Source organism: Filicampus tigris, chromosome 7, assembly GCF_054856515.1.
Source record: "Filicampus tigris isolate MCC_2025a chromosome 7, RoL_Ftig_1.0, whole genome shotgun sequence".
Taxonomy (NCBI): Eukaryota; Metazoa; Chordata; class Actinopteri; order Syngnathiformes; family Syngnathidae; genus Filicampus; species Filicampus tigris.
Genome location: NC_141223.1, coordinates 14,593,902 through 14,614,788, shown reverse-complemented (window position 1 = coordinate 14,614,788; position 20,887 = coordinate 14,593,902). Strand labels below are relative to the sequence as shown.

The following is a 20,887-nucleotide window of genomic DNA, read 5'->3' as shown; positions in this document are numbered from 1 at the left end:
TTTATTGTGTCTCCTGATGACTCCCCAGATGCCGCTGCACCCTGTACTCGACAGCTTGGTCAACGAAGTCATCAACTTAGCCTTTAAGCACTTTAGATACAAAGAAGGGTAAATTCTTTGACTTTTCCATGAACATTTGTTGACCACTTTTCCTTTACCCTTTTTTCATTTTTTTCTTTGACAGATATCACGGTCCTAACACTGGCAACATGCACACGGTAGCAGACCTTTATGCTGAGGTCATTGGCGTACTGGCTCAGTCCAAGTGAGTACATGCACTCTTATGGTATTCATTGCTGTTGCTGTTCTGCTGCTGTGCCGCAGTGGCTCCAGTTCAGGAGACTGGAACATGTTTTGGGACCTATCATTTTTGGACACATTACCCCCTCGCACCAAACTAGGGCTGGAAATTGATGTGTGTCCAGTTGCTGTTTTCAGATCAGCCCAGCCCAGCACGGAACAAAGCTCTTAAAATAGAGCAAGGGTTGAGGCGCTCAAGAATGTTTTATTAACTCTAAACGGCCTTGAATTAAATGTTGTTTTTCACGCCATGTTTGCTTTTCATGATAAAACGTTTATTCGCACAAAGACAAGATGTAGAATTTTCTCACAAGCACTCAGCTGGTCACCGGGAGCGGTGCTCATATGAGCCGTTGTGATGAATTAGCAACTATAAATAGTCCACCTGAAGAATCCCATTTCTGGTTCAATTTGAGAGGGATCAGGCACTCAACCGGGAGCTCATCTTTACAGTGCAGACTCACTGTCTAGAACTTGGAGAAGGAGGGGGCAGGGGTGATATTTTTAGGAGGCATGTGTCTTCAAATAGCATCAAGAGTTTCCCTGGAATGGTGCCATGCTTTTAAGACACTCAGGAAGTGCTGATTTGTATGACAGGGTGACGGGTCTCACATAGGAAATGTCGTTGTGTTGTGTGTCCTTAGGTTTCCTGCTGTGAAGAAGAAGTTCATGACAGAGCTAAAGGAGCTCAGGCAGAAAGAGCAGAGTCCATACATAGTCCAGAGTACCATCAGCCTCATCATGGGGGTCAAGTTCTTTCGAATTAAGATGTATCCTGTTGAGGATTTCGAAGCGTCATTTCAGTTCATGCAGGTAATCAAAACGTATGGGGATATCACACTTGTTTTGCCAATCTGAAACTTGAAGAACGTCACAAAGGGTAAATGGGCACAAAGACAACAACGGTGAATTCAAGGCAAGGGGAATCATATGTGCGAACTGCCGAGTAAAACAAGTGGCATTCGAAGCACAATAAATACGAATAATCTTCGCCAGTCAGAAGCCAGAAGACAGTCCTGTCAGGAAAAGCCATCAAAACAACAATGGTGAATTGAAGCCGATGGCGTGCGTGTGTGAGAAGTGACAGTAAAGTGCATACCAGTAGCAACAAATAACGCTATACACCCTAATTGTCAGTCCATTTGAACCATTTAGAAGGCTGAAGAAAGTCACATTGGGAAAAGGCGCACAAAATAGAAACGAATAACTAAAGAAAATGGGATGCAAGTGCTTGAAGTGACTGTACCGCACTGACTATAAGCAACAAGTTAGGCGGGTTCGCTAGTTGTAAGACCATTTCAGCTAAGCAGAAGAAAGTCATATTGGGAAAAGATGCAAAATCTAAAATAGGTAGTTGAAGACAACAGAGACGACTTTTCACACTGACCAGGGTTCTCCTCACAGTTTTCAGTATTTGTGGACATGCTAACATAAAAAAAAAAGCTTCTACAGTATACTGTTTGGAAGTTTGGTTCAGATATGATCTTAAAAAAAGATAAAATCTGTTTACCTCTTGTAAATGTGTTCTTTGCAGGAATGCGCCCAATACTTCCTGGAGGTTAAGGACAAGGACATTAAGCACGCCTTGGCTGGGCTCTTTGTTGAAATTCTGGTTCCTGTTGCGGCAGTAAGCTATTTTCCCGCTTGTCTGGACATATAATGTCAAGTTTATTAAACAGAGTCTCTCTTGTGGAAAACAAACAAAACAAAACAAAGAGTACTCCTCCGAGGAAGTGTTGTGCTTACTGTATGTGACTGTTGCAGGCGGTGAAGAATGAGGTGAATGTTCCCTGCCTGAGGAACTTTGTGGACAGCTTGTATGACACAACCCTCGATCTGTCGGCCAGAAAGAAGCATTCACTGGTCAGTTAACAGCTGCAAAACAAGCTCACATAAATCTGGGATGTTTAATTTGACCGTTACGCTGCATACTTTCATCGCCTGGATTTCATCACGCTTGTGCAATATTCTCTCGTTTATAAATATCCACTGGACAACATTGGCAGGCCTAACGAGGTCTTCACACCTCCCTTTTCATGATGAATCCTCAAAATTGATCACATTTTTACAGCATGCTCCGCCCACATTAGATGTCATATGCAAGAAAGCCTTTATATTTTTGGATAGATTTGTTTTTGTGGTAAATAAGTCCAAGTGTTTGTAGTCAATTAAGAGAAATTAGATAGCTGCACCTGATTGGTGCTCATTTAGGTAAATTACCCAGTAGAAATTTGCCAAAGTATGAACCCTGGAATTCAACCAAAATGTATGCTTCAGTCCAAAATGACTTCCTATTCAACTTGAGACATGGGACCATGAGGATTTTGCCTGAGTTTCTTTTGTGATAGACATGTTCCACCAATTCTGTCTCTATTGGTGAAACTGATGTCGGGGTCATTTAATTCATTTTCAAACACGGTTTGCTTCATTCCTCTCCCCGCCACGATAGGCTTTTTACCCGCTAGTGACTTGCCTGCTGTGCGTCAGCCAGAAGCAATTCTTCCTCAACAAATGGCACGTCTTCCTCAACAACTGCCTCTCAAATTTCAAGGTAATGTAATGTCATTCAAATTAGTCCCCACTAAGTTGGCAGAATTCCATGGTGCGATTCTCTACTCTGGGTGTGATTGTGATGCAGAGTCGAGACCCAAAGATGGCTCGCGTGGCGCTGGAGTCTCTGTATCGCCTGCTGTGGGTCTACATGATCAGGATCAAGTGCGAGAGTAATACTGCAACGCAAGGGTGAGCATTGTCACACTTTGTCCTAATACGTACAGTACACGCACTTGACATAGTGCACACTGAGCTGACAGACTCATGTGGTGTATGACACTGAAAAAACAAATCACTGACAATACAGAATGGGGGGGTGTTGAAACTCTCAATATGAAGTAGGCTAAATCTATCTATCTATCTATCTATCTATCTATCTATCTATCTATCTATCTATCTATCTATCTATCTATCTATCCATCCATCCATCCATCCATCCATCCATCCATCCATCCATCCATCCATCCATCCATCCATCCATCCATCCATCCATCCATCCATCCAGCCATCCATCCAGCCATCCATCCATCCATCCATCCATCCATCCATCCATCCATCCATCTATCTATCTTTTAGCATTGTTTCCCTAATTTTCTCTTTCCTTCATTCTATCTATTTTTTAGCATTGTTTCCTTAATTTTCTCTTTCCTTCATTTGTTCGTTTTTCTATCCAAATTGTGCGTTATATCATATTTGCAAAAGCAAAAATGAGCTAGTTTGCCAGAGAGCATCCAGCCTTTGCTCATGCTAAAAAGCTAAAATAAATTCCATTTTTTTTAGCAGTTAACCTTACCCGGTATTTCTATCTATTTCTTTGTCTGTATTCCCATAAAAACTGTGCATTCTTTTCTTTTTAAAGACATAATTAAGATAGCTTACAACCATTCACTGTGCTAAAACACTAGCTTTTTTTTTGTTTTTTAGCATCGGCACTGAGATGTTTTTTGTTTTTGTGATTTACAGCATCAGCTATTTTCTCTTGTACTTTGTCCACAGTCGCCTCAACACCATTGTAACAACGCTTTTCCCCAAAGGCTCTCGCAGTGTGGTGCCGAGAGACATGCCTCTCAACATCTTTGTCAAAATCATCCAGTTTATTGCACAGGTGAGCGCAAAACTGTCTCATAATAATACTTCCTATTAATATCCTTTTAGCCATGTCTTTCCTCTTATTTCATGACAGGAAAGACTTGATTTTGCCATGAAAGAAATTATTTTTGATCTCCTGTGTGTGGGGAAACCTACAAAAGCCTTCAGTCTTAATCCGGAGGTACAAACACACAGAAAATAAGCCTAGTGGAAAACTGCATAAAACCTGACTGTAAACAAATGGTCCTATCTGTGCAGAGAATGAATATCGGTCTTAGAGCTTTCCTGGTGGTGGCTGACAGACTGCAGCAGAAGGACGGCGAGCCACCGATGCCCAACACTGGCTGCACTTTACCCTCGGGGAACACGCTGCGAGTAAAGAAGACGTACCTGAGCAAAACGCTAACGGACGATGACGCCAAAGTCATCGGTAAAGGGAGTGACACTGTGGCCATTAATTATTTTATTGACTCAACGTTGACTCCCCCTGAAATATAGCAATTATGGAAAAACTGTTCCTTTCCATTTGTTCTTGTGATGTAATTACTGTATGTTTTTTTTTTCATGACACAATACTTTCCAGTGCTGTTTTCCTTCTTTAAAAAAACATGTTACAAAAAATATTGGTAATTCAATGGCATTTCGGTTCATTTCAATAGGGAGGTTTTGTGTGTGGTCATGGACTGAGTTAAATTGATACCACTGTATTTCCTCCCCTTCAGGGATGTCCCAGTATTACCACCACGTGCGTAAGGCCATTGGCAACATCCTGAGACACCTGGACAAGGAGGTGGGACGCAGCATGATGATGACCAACGCTCAGATGTTGAACAAAGAACCCGAGGACATGATCACGTATGCACACGATGACAGAACTCAAGCTATGATCGTCAGTGTATCATTTGTTCTTTCCACCAGACTTGCAGGTCACAATTTGACACTGACATCGGACATTGGATCTGAGCCTAAAAGTTTACTATGAAAAATTTGTCATCTTTTCTTTGTGTTAGATTGAAAAAAAACAAAACAAAATAATAGACACTTTTGGAAGTTTCGATTGCCAATTGAAAATAAAAAGAACAAATAATACATAGATTTATGACAGTTACCCCCACAGTACATTTAAATGTACACAAAACGTGTTGCAGGGGTGAAAGGAAGCCCAAGATTGACTTGTTCAGGACGTGCGTGGCAGCCATTCCTCGCATGATGCCCGACGGCATGTCAAAGACGGAGCTCATAGACCTGCTGTCCCGGTGAGATGATGAACAATTTAGTATAAAGGCTTAAAAAAAATAGTAGTGTGGTACATTTAAGATGCACAATTTTCACACAAATATGACTGAAACTTGAAACTTTGCCACAAAACTGCAGTAATTTTTACCTAGTTTTATAGCACTTCTATGTGTATTCTATGTCAAATTCCTATCAATCACAGTATACTACTCTGTATATATATATATATATATATATAGATTTTTTTTTTTTTTTAATCTAACTAAATTCATGAGCCCAAACCTGATGGGACAGATGGTTAACAGAAGGCTTCGCCGAAATTGAAACAAAACAACCTTTTCTGAGCTTCATCCAGTTTTTGTTGGTTTGTTTGTTGAATTTAAATTTGTTTTTCAATGCAAAATATGTTACATTTACTTATAGCTTTATCAATTATAGTTTATAATTAGCTTTACTTTAATTCAACTGGTTAGTTAGCTTTGTGAGTCATGCATGGTTCAGTCCACCTGAGATTCAAAACAGCACAGTCCCTCATCCTTTTTCATGAACCAGGAAGTATGCTGCTTACTAAGCAAACAAGGTATTTTTGTCATATATTATCATATTTTATTTTTGTTGAATGAATGACTTTTTAATTAAAATGAAAACATTCAATTTACTGGGTCCCTGATAGTGTAGTGGTACACACGCCTGAGTTGTGTGGGGGCAGCGTGGGATCGATTCCCGCTCAGTGACAGTGTCTATGTGTGCCCTGCGACTGGCTGGCGACCAGTTCGGGGTGTAGTCTGCCTTCGCCCATTGACGGCTGGGATAGGCTCCAGCAACTCCCCGCGACCCTATATAGGATAAGCGGTTTGGAAGATGACATGACATTCAATTTACTTTCATCATTATGAATGAATAATGTATTGTAAATTAGCTTCATTTCAATTCATCAAGTGGTATTTTTTTGTTTTCCAGCTTGGTTAGCCTGCTAGCGCTTGATATCAGTCAAACTAGCTGCTGCAATTCATAGTTTAGTTTAGTTGGTTAGTTTGTCAGTTGGTTGGTTGGCTGGTTGGTTGTTATGTTGCTTGGCTTGCTGTTTCCTTGGTTAATTGGTTGGTTGGCTGGTTGGTTGGTTGTTTCCTAGTTTTATTGTTTGGTTTAATGATTTGTTGCTTGGTTTCTTGTTTCGTTGTTTCTTTGGTTGCTTGGTTAGTTGGTTTATAAGATGGTTCTTTATTTTGTTTGGTGTTAGGGTTAGAATGTTTTTTTGTTCGTTGATTGGTTAGCTGATTCGGTTGTTTTTGGTTGGTTGAGTGGCTCAATGGTTGTTTTTCGTTGTTTCATTGACTCAGTAATTGGTTGGTTGGTTGACTTTTTGAAAATGATTTTATTTATTTGTTGGTTTCTTAGTTTGTTGTTTCCTGTTTGGCCGGTCGGTTGATCTGTTCCCCAACACTTTAGCAAAGCGAAAATCGAATCAATCAATTTTGGAGCAGATCTATATGATCACAGTGTCATAAATGTTACAATTCCCTCCAAAACCCCAATGGCATTATCCAGGAAGTAGGCTTCTAACCAAAAGATGTTCCATTTTTTTCCCTCACAATTTTGCGTCTTTGTGGGTCCCTCCCTTCTAAAAATGTGTTTTCTTGTCCATTAGACTGACGATTCACATGGACAATGAGCTCCGACTCATCGCTCAGAACACTTTGCAAAGTCTGTTGGTGGACCTGTCAGACTGGCGGGACGACGTGCTGTTTGGGTTCGCCGGCTTTGTGCTGCGTGAAGTCCATGACACACACCAGGGGCTTTTAGACGCGTCGCTCAAGCTGCTGTTCCAGCTTCTCACCCAGTGGAAATTGACAGCAGTGGCGTCGGGGAAGAGCTACGACGTGGCTAAGATACACACAGACGAGGTGCTTAAATCCCAGCTGATTTTAAGTAATAAAACCTCTGCCTCGTTTTTCATGTTACAGTATTTTAATGTTGGTTTAAGACTGTATAACTTGACTTGAGACTTGCTCAACCCAAGTAATGACTTGACTGTCTTGAAATTTAGTAGGGACTCAACTTGTTGGTTGGCTTTTGCCACAGTTCCTTGGGACTTGCTGGGAACTTAGAAATGTAGACTTTGCTACTATACTTAAAATTGATGGTTTCAGCTGGCAGGCGCAATCCCTGAATCCCAGTTTTTGTCGTCTGCAAGCTGCTGCAGACGAGCTCCAACATGAAGGCGGCAACCGAGCGAGGCCCCCACGCTGCCGTGTTACATGCCGTAGAGGGTCTGGCTCTTGTGCTCCTCTGCTCCTGCCAGCTCAGCACTCGAAGGCTCGCTGTCGCCGTCCTCAAGGAGATCCGCAGCCTCTTCAGCGTGGTCGGACAGTCTGAGGTAAGGTCGGAGGCGACAAGGCGAAAGAACGTGCTTTGCTGTTGAGTTTAGAGCTTCACGTTGTCTTCTGCAGGATGACGATAAACCGGTGATTGAGGTCATGGACCAGCTCAGCCCTGCGATCGTCGACAGCTTTGTCAACGTGACCATTTCTGACACAGTAAGTTGTTTCTTCACTTCTGTCGACTGAAAATGACATCTCAGTTGCTCAGGGCTCAGGTAACGACCAATCACAGCACACCTGTTTTCTGAAGTTGAGCCACGATTGGTCATTAACTGAACCCCGAGCATGCGTGATGTCATTTTCAGTCGACAGAAGTGACAAAATGGCCGCCCCGTTAGATGGATAAAAATGGGTGGATTTTGCTGCTTAACTCATATTCCACAGACGCAATATTAATCAGAATGCCGTCTTCCAACTACTGGGCCTGCATAGAACATATTCTTGAAAAAAATGTGTTTGGGTTGACTTTCGCTTTAAGTTAAGTGTAGAAATATAAATAGAAATGCAAGTCTTTCAGATGAGTGCAGTGGCAGCCTTTGGGCAGCAGCCCTAAATCTTTAAATGGCTCTCCTGTAAAATGACAAAAATAGTTAGTCCCCTCTACTTTTCAGTGTATTGTTTACACTGTAAACTAATCCCTGCAAATTTGCAATTCACTATTTATGAATTCAAATATTTGTCAGTTTTTCTGTGGAACCTAGTCCCAGCTATTTGCGTCTGAAATGCCGTAAAATGCCACAAGCTTGAGTCAAAGTCATTTTTAATGGAAAAGTAATACATTGGTGTGAAGTTTTGTACTGTATGTCAGGAAAGAGTTTAGCCATGGTTGTTTGCGAAAGAAGTCACATGAGAGTCTTCACTGCACCTGCATGCACATCCTCTGTTCTCGTCTTTTTCCAAAGTAATCTCGAAGCCATCAATGCTGTACGATGAGTTTGAAAGGATATTAACAAATGTTTGGGGATCACAGTTAAAACTATCAATATGGGACATTCTAAACATTACAACCAACATCACAATTGTAAAACGAACTCTTCTTCTTTTAATTGTAACAACATTATGTCATTGTCTATGACCATAATTTGACGTTTCATTCAATTCAACATTGCAGCCTCGATGGAGGTGTATGTGTACATAAATGTGCCTTTCTTTTCCAGGCCAGCACATCCGCCGGTCCCCACGTAGACCTCCAGTGGCTCACCGAGTGGAACGCCCGGCTGGTCAACAGCCACTATGACATCCGCAGCCCGTCGCACGCGTGGATCTTGGCGCAGTCGGTGAAGGACCCGTGGGTGCTGTGCATGTACAGCCTGCTGCGACAGGACTACCTGCCCAAGCATTGCCCCACCGCCCTCGGCTACGCGTGGCCCTACGCCTTCGCTCGGATGCAGATCCTCATGCCAGTGGTTGACCCCAAGTGAGAGTTAATCAGTTGGCTCTATTTACACAGGCATAGACAAACAGGGTAGACAATATAAAACAACAACGTACACCTAAATGCAAACACAACAAATTGAGCTTTTTTTTTTCTAAAAGGCCATTAACCCTGTTTGTGCTGAATAATTTCATTGCTTGAGTCATTTTTCCACCACATTAAAACGAACTACCAGGTGTTGATGCTTCCACAAACATTTCACTTGCATTTGTCCATCTAGGTCAGAAAGTTTTTCCACTGTGGGCTGTTGCCACATTCAGAAAATTGGAAGGAAGAGAAGGCTACGTCGTTTAGTGTTTAGGACACATGCTAAAACCAATCAATACACTGCAAGCTAAGCTACTAAGCAACTAACTGAATTAAAAGGAAAACATTCTACATATCTTGGTTTTATTGGGGATTACGGTGTAGGCAAAAAACTTAATAGTATTAGAGTGATATATTGCAATATTAAAGATGTGTTTTTATAGTTTTTTTTCATTCTAAAATTGTCATATCAATTAACATTCAAATTTATTAATTTAAAATTTAATTTACATTTCAGAAATGTCTGTGAATGTATTTTTAAAAAATATTTTAAAACAGAAAACTCCACCCGTTTTTAGCCATCTCAGGGGGGCGGCCATTTTGACACTTCTGTCGACTGAAAATGACACCACATTTGCTCAGGTAACAACCAATCACGGCTCACCAGTTTTCTGAAGCTGAGCCATGATTGGTCATTATCCAAGCCGTGAGCAACTGTGATGTCATTTTCAGTCGACAACAAGTGGGAAAATGGCTGCCCCCTTAGATAAACAAAAATGGGTGGATTTTATTGTTTAACTCAAATACTACAAACGCAATATTAAGCAGAATGCCATGTTTCGGCTTGTGGGCCTGCATAGAACATACAGTATTCTTGTAAAGAACATTTTGGGGTTGACTTCCCTCTTTTAACCATTCAACTTTGGATTGTGAAAATACTTTTTTATTCCTGCATACATACATTCAAATATTTCAGTTTCACATTTAAAAATAAAGTGTTTTAATAATTAGCATTTCAACATATTTTTTTACTTTAAAAATTGCCTAACTTTCAGATTTTTTACATTTTTCTTTTGTATTTTTAATATAAAGCAAGTAACAGATATCTTTCAACATTAATTTCTTTCCGCGTAACAGTTTGCTGCTGGGTGTATTAAAGGCTATAAAAACTGTTTATTTCTTTATGTTGTTGTTTTATTAAGGTTTTATACAATAGTGTCTCTTTTAAAAACACATAAATAAAACTATATGAACTTTATGAACAACATGCAACACTGTCGAGATTTGGCTTCATCATCTGCTGTTTGATCCGAGGGCTGAGTCAGCAGGGTGCTCGAGATGCTTCCCTGATTGTTTTATTGGAATGCAGCTGTCTGAAAACTCAAGTGTTGCAAATAACTTTGTGAATTTCCAGTAACCCTGCAAATGCGAAGAAGACCAGCAGCATCTCGGGCAACGCGGACAACTACGTGACCCTGTGGAGGAACTACTTGATCCTTTGCTTCGGGGTGGCCAAGCCCAGCGTCATGAGCGCGGGTCACCTGAGAGCATCGACACCCGATATCGCTGCAACCCCGCCCGACAGCGCCGTGGGCTGTGACAACAAGGTAAGAGATGTGACTTGACAGATCAAATGAAGAAGGATCAGTTACGTGGCCAGAACACGGACATGGTGTTGGGCTAGTCTCTTTGGCCTGAAAATAAAACCTCCGTTCCGTGTTGCTTCGATTTTAAATATTTTTTCCTCTTCACTTATAGAAAAAGTAAATGACAATTAGTAAAATTACATTTTGGTTTAGGTTCATTTCCCTCCACTGGGATTTTCATTTAAATCAAAACTTTCCATTATTTTTTTTTTTATGCGCAGAACTACTAGCAATGGATGTGTTTTTGTTTACAGCAGGGTTCTCCATCTTTTTGCGTCCAGGGTGGGTTTGCAGAGGGTGGGACCAATGGAATGGGTGCCCCGCATGCTCTAGTGCATGCGGGGGTCTGCCTTCCGCAGTACACATAAAGTTGGAAACAGTTAAGTCCGCAACGGCCTCCACCACCCCCGTCACCAAAGAATTTCCGTGCCATGTTCGTGGAAGGGCCACGTTGAAAGGGCATCCATCTGTGATCGATGGGCATAAAGTTGGGAAAAGATCGTACATATATTTATTTAACAGTCAGTTTGCTAACAGAATCAAATTGTGTGGTAAAGGTCCACCATGTGCCTTCTGGGCATTCTAGTGTTAAATGCTAACATTAGCCGCATATGTCCACCCTGTCATTGTCCACCCTCGGCATGTATGTTGTCTGATTTCTATTCATTTATTAAAAAAAAAATGGGGAGGCTCATTCAAAATGCATACCTAACAGCATAACATCAACTAAATGCAATTGTTAACCGTGAAGTCCAATGGAGAATGTCGACTTTTTGGAGATTAAAACTCTCTAAGGCAATATATTGATACAACTTTTGCTCTAAATATAACCCTCATGCTGGGGTGTCGGATTTCTGTGATAGTATGTTTCAATCATATCAGAGCTTATATAAATCACAGTTATTTAATGCCTCAGGTGGTCCCAGGCTGCCCATCTGTAGCTTGGCTCCTCAAGCAATTGGTTCCCCTGATGAGGTCGGAGAGCGTGGAGCTGACAGAGGCTTTAGTTGTGGGATTTGGCCGCACCAACTTCCTGGTCTTCAGGTATTTTGCAGACTTTTTCTGACCCCTTTATACACCAACAGGGAGGTGGTGAGCTGGATGTCAGAGCGTAATTTCATTAAAATACATTGACCTGCATTCACATGGGTTAAGCAGAGGGTTATGCTGATGCTTGGTTTGTATTCATTGTAGCATCTAAAATGGTTCCATAAAAAAATATTTTTTTATGCTAAATGCAGTTGAGTATTCTTTGCAGTAGATGTTTGATTGACACAATGACCGATTTTGTCTGTCTGACCTCAGGGAACTTGTGGAAGAACTGCATCCGCTAATGAAAGAAGCCCTGGAAAGAAGACCTGAGGTTGGTTGATTTAATTTCCAGCAGAGTAAACTACAAGCACAATTGTACATACTGATATGTTGTTAATTGAAGTCATGGCAAGGCAGCTTTATTTACTGTGTATAGCACATTTCATACTCAAGATAGATTTGTGTGCTTTTCACAATTAAAATACAACATTTAAAAGCATTAAAAAGCATTTAAAAACAATTTACATCAATTGAATATGCTTACTTAAAATTATTTAAAAAAACTAAGTACAAGATGATGATTAAAACATATTTTAAAAATGCTTTTAAGAAGCTCAAGCTTTCAACCTGGACTTAAAAACATTCACGCTTAGGGCGAGCATCAATTTTGCAGGCAGTTTATTCCATTTGTGTGCAGCACAACAGCTAACTGCTGCTTCACCATGTTTGATTTGAACTCTGGGTTCCACTCTTTGACTCGAGTCTGCGGACCTCAGAGGCCTATTGGGTTTATATTTTAAATGAATGCCTCTGTGTGAATAAAATCTGAGCCATATTATTTTCACAAAGGCACAATTTTTGGTCAGTTTTTGTACTGGATCTCCTTCGGTGTGCCTAATGGTGTGGTTTATTGTGGTCCTTTCTGCCATCCTCCATATAATCACAGACCGGATAAGCATAATTCTCCTACGTTGTTATAAAGTGGTCTCCATAATCGAGGCTGGATATGCACCACAGATCCCCACAGATACAAGTGCCCAATTCTGAATTACAGTGGAATGGTACCTTGATATCCAAGTTTAATTTGTTCCTTGGCCATGCTGGTAACTCAATTCATTTGTCTCTCAAATTAACTTTCTCCAATGAAATTAATTTAAATCCATTACCGGTAATCTATTTCAGCCCTCCCAAAGAAAATGCTAAGATTATTTTGAATTAAAGATTCAAATCAGTAGACACTATCTTCTCCTTCTTCTTCTTAGCACTCACTTTCTTAGAAAAAAATCACAAGTATACAATCTTGTATTAGTGTGTGTGTTGTGCATGACTCACAACATAATTACACTTCATGAAATAGTTTATTGTTTACCTTTTACAATGTTTTTTAATGTTTTTAATATTCATAATCATATTTACAATACAGATCTTTTTTTGTTTTTGTTTTGGGGCAGGTATGAATAAATGGCATTTTAATTCATTTCAATGAAAAGAGATAATTGAGATAATTCTGTGATGGTACTACTGTATTCTACAGAACAAGAAGCGACGTGAGCGTCGGGACCTTCTGCGACTTCAACTGTTGCGCATCTTCGAGCTGCTGGCAGACGCAGGCGTAATCAGTGACAGGTTGGTACGCTTCACAGCACGAAATCACATCAACAAGCAGCAGAGCAGTATACTTACTAACTTCTTTCACTCAGTACAAACGGGGCTCTGGAGCGTGACACCCTCGCCATGGGCGCCCTCTTCCTGGAGTACGTGGACCTCACACGGATGCTTTTGGAAGCCGAAAACGACAAAGACGCAGAGATCCTCAAGGACATTCGAGTTCACTTCAGTGCCATGGTGGCCAACCTCATACAATGTGTACCAGGTAGTCTCCAACATCTTATTCGTCTGCTTTGGGTGATGGTAGCGAAAGTACTCACACTCCATGCTTAAGTAAAAGTACAGGCACTGACATAAAAAAAGCCTGGTAAAAGTAGAAGCACTGCTTCAACTTCAGTGCTTTAGTAAAAGTAAAACAGTACAGACTATGAAAAGTATTTAAGTACAAACGTTACGATGGGTAAAAGTCCAAATAATTTTGTACTGTGCAGTGGATATAAACAGTTTTATACCCCTGTTCAAATGGCCAAAAAGTTCAACCTTGGTTTGGAAGAAGAAAAAAGCTATCTAGCGTTGGCTCAGGCATTTAATAGCATAACAGTGTGTTCCCCTATCTTTGCTAACATTGTGAACTGACTATATGCTAAATTCACTGTTGATAATAACAGAAAAATATACCTGACACCCTCCCCTTTTTATCTGACATACAGTCAGACATTTTATTGATAAGAAGAGGTCAAGAGGTTAAGAAGAGGTTCTTCAGAAAACAAGGATCATATGTTACTTTACTGGAAGTATAATGGGAAAATTCAGTTTTGGTGCTTGAGTGTTTAGGATGCTTAAACACTCTGCTGACTTTCTGCTAATTAAATGAGACGACAAATAAGAGCCTGTCTTGTTTCCCCTCCTCAGTGCATCACAGGCGCTTCCTGTTTCCGCAGCAGAGCCTCCGACATCATCTCTTCATTCTCTTTAGTCAGTGGGCGGGGCCCTTTAGCATCATGTTCACCCCCTTGGACCGCTACAGTGACAGGAATCAGCAGATCACGCGCTACCAGTATTGTGCCTTAAAGGTATGGTGCCTTTCGTTCTCCTTTTCATTATATTCATACAAACATGGACTGGTACTGTAATGCCCTCACATGCGGGCAAGGAGAGCCATAGTCGCTCAGGGACATTCAGATGTTTATTGAATGTTGCAGTCAAAAACACAAATACCTGTACAAAATGATAGCACTCGCAAGGATCTACAGTCCAGACTCCCACTTGTACTCAGTCACTGCATTCTGTCTACATTTAAGATCCCTATAGTATACATAACTACTGTATATTTATGCATTCAAATAAATATTAGTTTACTGATTGGGATACAGCAACAGAGGAGAATTAAGTCAAAATACAAAATACAATGTTTAACCATATTTGTAAAACCATATTTAGTAACAAAATTCAACCTGTATCAACTTTTAAGTTTGCATGTACATATTTAATTTACGTACACTTCTAATGAACTTTTATGTGCAGTACATTTTCATTTATTTTCCTATATTAAAGTGCAGAGTTAATGTATAAGCACTGCATCGTGTTACAAAAATGTAAAAATGTGCTTTGGTTTACCGCTATTGGCTGCCTACCAAGTTTGTGCCGCGCTTCTCGAACCCAAAGACAACTTGACGATGCTCGACTTCCCACTATTGAGGTCAAGCGCTACAGAAAATGGATGGCTGAATGTGAATATGATCAGCACTCTGGGTTCTTGCAGGCCATGTCTGCTGTGTTGTGCTGCGGCCCAGTCTTTGACAATGTGGGGCTCTCTCCAGATGGCTACCTCTACAAGTGGCTGGACAACATCTTAGCCTGCCAGGACCAGCGGGTACACAATGTTTGCTTTCATGGGGTTTTTTGTCTCAAAGCAAAGCAGAGTTTTTAGAAGCAGCAGCAATTTTAAGTCTGGGGTTCTTAGACTTGGCACCATAGTTTGAGGGTCTGCAGAATTATTTGCAAGGCAGTCATACTCGACAAAATTAGAACACAATCACACAAAAAAGTTAAAAAGTGCAAAAAAATATTGTAAAAGCTCATACCTACATATCGTTAAGTTAATACACAAAAATTTTAGTCAACGAAATTCACAATGCGTCTCGCCTAGTCAGATAGACTCCAGTACACCTGCAAGCCAAGTGAGGATAAGTGGTATCGAGAACGGATGGATGGATTATGAGGGTGGTCTTTGGAAAATGTCTTCGCTGTAATGGGATCTGGGACGCAAATGTTTGCGAATCGCCCCCACCCGCCCCCTTGATTAAAGTTGCCACGATGTTACGGCTCTCCTCTCAACTCAGGTCCACCAGCTGGGTTGCGAAGTGGTCATCCTGCTCCTGGAGCTCAACGCAGACCAGGTCAACCTGTTCAATTGGGCCGTGGATCGCTGCTACACGGGCTCCTACCAGCTCGCCTCAGGTTGCTTCAAAGCTATTGCGACAGTGTGCGGCAGCAGGTACAAAGAAACCGTCTGTGTAACATCATTATTATTATTATTATTGTTGACTACCTGTAAAAACCTTGTCACCACCGCTACACTAATTGCAAAGTGTAATTTACCGGCAATGCTGAGGAAGTGTTTCATCCATGAGCGACAATACAATAAAGCGAATACAGTGCTTGAAGTGCAGTTGTGCATGAGCTGGATTATGGTCTAGACTAGAAACAGTGTTGGTGGGTGGTGGTATGTGCCAGGGAGGGATGATGGGGCAAACCAGAGAAGGAGTTGAGCATCCTGACTGCCTGATGGAAGGAACTCTTTGAGCCTGCTAGTTTTGGCCCGAAGGCTCTGCAATCTACTCCCTGATGGCAGCTTCTGAAGAGGCAATGGGATGGGTGAGTGGGGTCACCTGCAATCCTGGGGGCCTTGCGGGTGAGGCGGATGTGATAATTGTCCAGAAGGAAAGGAGCGAGAGACACCGATGATCTTTTCAACTGCTCTCATCGTGTGCTACCTTCCTGCGGCAGGGAGTGGTGCAGTCTCCGTATCACACGGTGATGCTTCTGCACAGGATGGTTTCCATCCTCCCTGTGTAGAAGGAAGTCTCTCGCTCTTTTCAGTTTCCACAGGAAGTAGAGCCCCTGTTGAGCCTTTTTAGCCAGCGCTGTGGTGTTAGTGGTGCAGTACAGATCTTCGGAGCTATGTACGCCCAGGCATTTGGCACTGCTCACCCGCTCTACTGCAGCACTGTTTATGGTTAGCATGGAATGCTGGATGTGCCCTCTCCTGAAGCCCACTATAATCCCCTTAGTCTTCTCCACGTTCAGGTGGCGATTGTTGTCCTTGCACCACATAGCCAGGCAGCTCCCCTCACTCCTGTAGCTTGTCTCATCGTTGTTGTTGACGAGACCCACCACAGTCGTGTAGTCTGCAAACTTGATGAAGAAGTTGGAGCTGGATGTCGATGCGCAGTCATGGGTCAGCAGAATGAAGAGGAAGGCGCTCAGCACACATCCTTGGGGGGCCCCTGTGTTCAAAATGATGGTGTTGGAAGAGTTGCTGCTGACCCGAATTGCCTGTGGTCTCCACATCAGGAAGTCCAACAGTCAGTTGCACAGGGAGGTGTTGAGTCTCAGCTGGTCTAGTTTGAGGTAGAGCTGCTTGGGGATGATAGTGGTGAATGCTGAGCTGAAGTCGATGAACAGCATTCTGACATGTGAGTCTTTGGTCTCCAGGTGGGTGAGGGCCGAGTGCAGGGCAATGGAGATGGTCGAGCGGTTGGACCGAAATGGAAACTGATTAAGGGTCCAGCGTGAGTGGGTGGGAGGATTTTGATGTGCTCCATGACTAGCCGCTCAAAGCACTTCATAATGATGAGAGTGAGTGCAACCGGGCGGTAGCCTTTGTAGCAGGACGCAAATGGCTTCTTTGGGACCGGGATGATGGTGGTGGCTTTGAGGCAGGTCGGGATGGCGGCTTGGCTCAGTGAGGTGTTGAACATGTCTGTGAGGACATCGGTGAGCTCATCGGCACAGTCTCTCAAGATGTTGCCAGGGATGTCGTCTGGTCCAGGGGCTTTCCTTGCGTCTGTCCTGAGTGATCTACACATGGTGTCAGGAGACAGCAGCAGCACCCGGTCGCTGGTAAGTGGAGAGATCTCCTGTGGTGGGGTGTTGTCTACCTCAAAGAGCGCAAAGGAGTCATTGAGCGGATCCAGCAGAGAAGAGGAGTTGTCGCAGGTCTGTGGGGGGGCTTGTAGTAGATGGTTTGGATACCACACTACAGGTTCCTGGTGTCTTTGTTGTCGCTGAAGCGTTTCAGCAAGACTAAAAATTGGCAGCGTGACTACATGGAAACACAGCCGTGGATATTTGTGTTGGGCACCTGCTGCATAGGTTACATGCACAGATCCATTCAATGAATTGACAAATGTACGGTAATTTGGAGGCCTCCACCAGTGAAAATACAATCTGCTCACTTTTATTCTCAACACTCTAGTACAGGGGTAGCCAAGTCCAGTCCCCAAGAGCCACAATCTAGCCTGTTTTAGGTTTATCCCTACGGCAACACACCTTTGTCTTGGTCTTGGTCTTTTACTTGTATAGCGCTTTTCCACCTTGATTCAAATAATCAGGCTCATGATCAGGCTTTTGCACATCTTGCTGATGAGCTGATCATTTGAAACAGGTGTGTTCCCGTAGGGATAAACCTAAAACAGGCTGGATTGTGGCTTTTGAGAACCGGACTTGGCCACCCCTATTCTAGTAGGAGTTGCTTACCTCATAGAAAAACCTTTAGCTCCACCCCCTGGAAAACATGTTAACATGTTGGCATTGGAACTGCCATAGATGAGGCGGGGTGAGCAGTGGCTCAAAACGGTCAGGCGAAAAACAGAGGGTGAAATGTGTCCTATAACTCTTGACTCTTGGGCTAATTTGACAAAAGCATTTATTAAGACCTCTGATGACTGTTTTAAATTGGGAAAAAAATGGATGGTATGTCTGCTTTTAAAAATTACATTTGAATTTCCTCTTTTCCTTTGTGGTTACTTGCAGAAACTACCCAAGCGATATAGTGACGCTGCTCAATCTGGTCCTCTTCAAGGCATCCGATGCCAACAGAGAAATTTATGAAATTGCTATGCAACTGATGCAGGTGAGATGGAGGCACGCCTCCACACAAGTCCTCAGTTGAGTGTTTGTGTGATGCACACACTTCTCCTGTTCTCCTGTTTTGAAGCAGATTCTCGAGGCGAGGCTGTTTGTATACTCCAAGAAGATCACTGGGCAGAAGCCCAACAGCGTCCTTTACGGCACTCATGCTCAGTTGCCGCCTCTGTACAGCATCTCTCTCCCTCAGCTCTCCAGTCAGTTGGCCAGGATGTACCCCGAACTCACGCTTCCTCTTTTTTCAGGTGGCTTGGAAAATCCATTTGTATGTGTTTTTGTTTGTCTTTGTATGCTACAAATAATAATCCGCTGTAATACTTACAGACTTGCAGAGCTGGGCATTTGCCTATGCATTAGTCCGTCAATGAGTTCCCGTCTATATTTCAGACCCGCCCGGTCGGTCGGTCCGAGTCAGACAAATGGCATCGAGAACTGACTTTACCAGTACCACGTCACACTCAGGTGCCCCATTCCTGACGCACAGCCAAACCAAGGAAAAAATATATATAAAACTGTGTTCTATACCTTTTGGTCCCACAGATGCAATGACATGTGCCCCATTTAGTTTTTATTTAATCGATCACTACCTGTGCGTGTGTGTGTGTATCTATTGTTTTTATTTGATATTTTGTCTTTATTTGGTGGTGAGTCTGCTTGTGCGGCGCCTGCATGTGACGTGAAAATTATGTTCTCGATGCCGATTGGCTGTCGCTGACAAGGGACGGACTGGGACCACGTTGGTCGCCCAGAAATACTGCCCAGAAGTTATAGACGGATAGATGATCCTCAGCTCTGCAGACTTGTCCTCTCTATTGAATTGTTTTATCACATATTTTACAAACACATTTGAACGTTTTGTTTCTTTTTGTTCATCTATAAATGACATGGTTTTGGTCTATTTGTCTGATTTGAAGTATCAACGGTGACCCTTGTTGAGCATAACATTTTGCCCACGCCTGCGCCGCATGCAGCTTGCTCTGATAGGAGTGTGATGTTCCCCTGAGGATTTATTTATGTGCTTGCGCCAGAGGTTAGCCAGAGGTTCTCCACCACCCACCCCAACGGGAGACAGATCATGCTGACTTATCTCCTACCCTGGCTCAGCAACATAGAGTTGGTAGATAGAGGTCTGCTGCTCCCGGCCTTCACGCTGTCTTCCTCCGACTACGACTCCTCTACAAGGGGGCGCACCCCCGCCTCCGCCCAGCAGCATCTAAGGGGATCTGGCTGGGGCTCCTTGCAAGCCACGTCCTTGGTGCTCAACAACCTCATGTACATGACCGCCAAGGTAAATTCATCTTGTGGCTATCATAACAGACTCCCCATTTATCGTGAGTGATACATTCCAGACCAAAACACAATGCCTGAAAATGTGCAATGTAGAGAAACCGTATTTAAAAAAAACAAAAAACAGATACATGTAGGTAAAGGGACAGTAAAGGCAGGTACTAGATTGATAAATAAAGAAATTTAGATAAATTAAGTGGGTAAGGGCAGGATGTCAAAGGTAGAAACAGATATGGCGTTCCGCAGGATTCAATTTTAGAGGCCTGTTTTTCTCCTTGTATTTGCTGCCCATACTGAGATCGTTTAGTATTCCCTTTCATAGCTATGCTAATGACAGTCAAATTTAAGTGGCAATAAAGAACAAGACACTTTCTCCTTGAAACCAATTTTTCATAATTATGTCTTCAAGAAATTGAAGCCTGGATGGCCTTGAAATTCATAAATTTTAATGAAAAAAAACACCCCCACAAAAAAACGAAAGTGATAGTGTTTGTCCCCAGTGGCCTTCATTTGAATGTTTTTAGGTTTAATTGTTTTATATCGTATATTTGATTTTTATTTTTGTCCAGGACTTTCTCTCAGCTGTTGTTTTTAATTTCCTCAGTAAATAAAGTTCAGCACCAGTGACGCAAAACAATTAACCATTATATAGCGCAGTGGATACTGTACTACCATCTGAGATATGCCAAAGGACCTTGCACTCAAACGAAAATCTGCCAAACGCAAAGATAAACTCCTTGGCTGCGGTATTTTGGACTGAGCTCACAGTGTTGTTTTTGTATTCCATTTGGCCAGTATGGAGATGACTTACCTGGATCCGAAATGGAAAATGCCTGGAATGCTTTGGTGTGCAACGAAAAGTGGAGCCACAACCTGCGAACCGCACTGCAGTTTCTCATCAGCCTGTGCGGCGTCAGCAGCGACACCGCCCTCCTGCCATTCGTAAGACAAATCCTACAACTTTCTGTTTACGTCTTTTACACAAGTATGGAAAACATGAAATTTGATTTTATACATCCATGTCCAGTAAAGAATGAGAAAAGGAAACTATTGAATAGAAAGCTATGTTTCCAAGACTATTACCTCTAGGTATATTTTTTTATAACAGGGGTCCCCACCCACTGGTCTGCGGACCAGTACCA

The 20,887-nt window shown here is 42.3% G+C and overlaps 1 protein-coding gene across 5 annotated transcripts in view; it reads left to right on the top strand.

Moving 5' to 3' along the window:
* The window catches only part of frya (furry homolog a (Drosophila)), a 71,529-nt gene that overhangs the window by 21,331 nt on the left and 29,311 nt on the right, over positions 1-20,887 (top strand). For 3 of the 5 annotated variants that reach the window (XM_086035020.1, XM_086035017.1, XM_086035021.1), the window contains exons 6-33: positions 29-108; positions 185-265; positions 945-1,113; positions 1,835-1,927; positions 2,065-2,163; positions 2,750-2,851; positions 2,939-3,042; positions 3,850-3,958; positions 4,037-4,123; positions 4,201-4,372; positions 4,665-4,797; positions 5,091-5,198; positions 6,827-7,082; positions 7,373-7,555; positions 7,629-7,715; positions 8,717-8,976; positions 10,436-10,628; positions 11,584-11,711; positions 11,973-12,030; positions 13,234-13,325; positions 13,400-13,572; positions 14,220-14,380; positions 15,070-15,180; positions 15,650-15,804; positions 18,345-18,444; positions 18,532-18,703; positions 19,487-19,746; positions 20,541-20,687. In XM_086035020.1, coding sequence (XP_085891146.1) covers positions 29-108; positions 185-265; positions 945-1,113; positions 1,835-1,927; positions 2,065-2,163; positions 2,750-2,851; positions 2,939-3,042; positions 3,850-3,958; positions 4,037-4,123; positions 4,201-4,372; positions 4,665-4,797; positions 5,091-5,198; positions 6,827-7,082; positions 7,373-7,555; positions 7,629-7,715; positions 8,717-8,976; positions 10,436-10,628; positions 11,584-11,711; positions 11,973-12,030; positions 13,234-13,325; positions 13,400-13,572; positions 14,220-14,380; positions 15,070-15,180; positions 15,650-15,804; positions 18,345-18,444; positions 18,532-18,703; positions 19,487-19,746; positions 20,541-20,687 — 3,873 coding nt within the window. Of the gene's footprint in view, positions 1-28; positions 109-184; positions 266-944; positions 1,114-1,834; positions 1,928-2,064; positions 2,164-2,749; positions 2,852-2,938; positions 3,043-3,849; positions 3,959-4,036; positions 4,124-4,200; positions 4,373-4,664; positions 4,798-5,090; positions 5,199-6,826; positions 7,083-7,372; positions 7,556-7,628; positions 7,716-8,716; positions 8,977-10,435; positions 10,629-11,583; positions 11,712-11,972; positions 12,031-13,233; positions 13,326-13,399; positions 13,573-14,219; positions 14,381-15,069; positions 15,181-15,649; positions 15,805-18,344; positions 18,445-18,528; positions 18,704-19,486; positions 19,747-20,540; positions 20,688-20,887 lie in introns of all 5 variants that reach the window. The other 2 variants (XM_086035016.1, XM_086035019.1) reach the window with 2 other exon arrangements.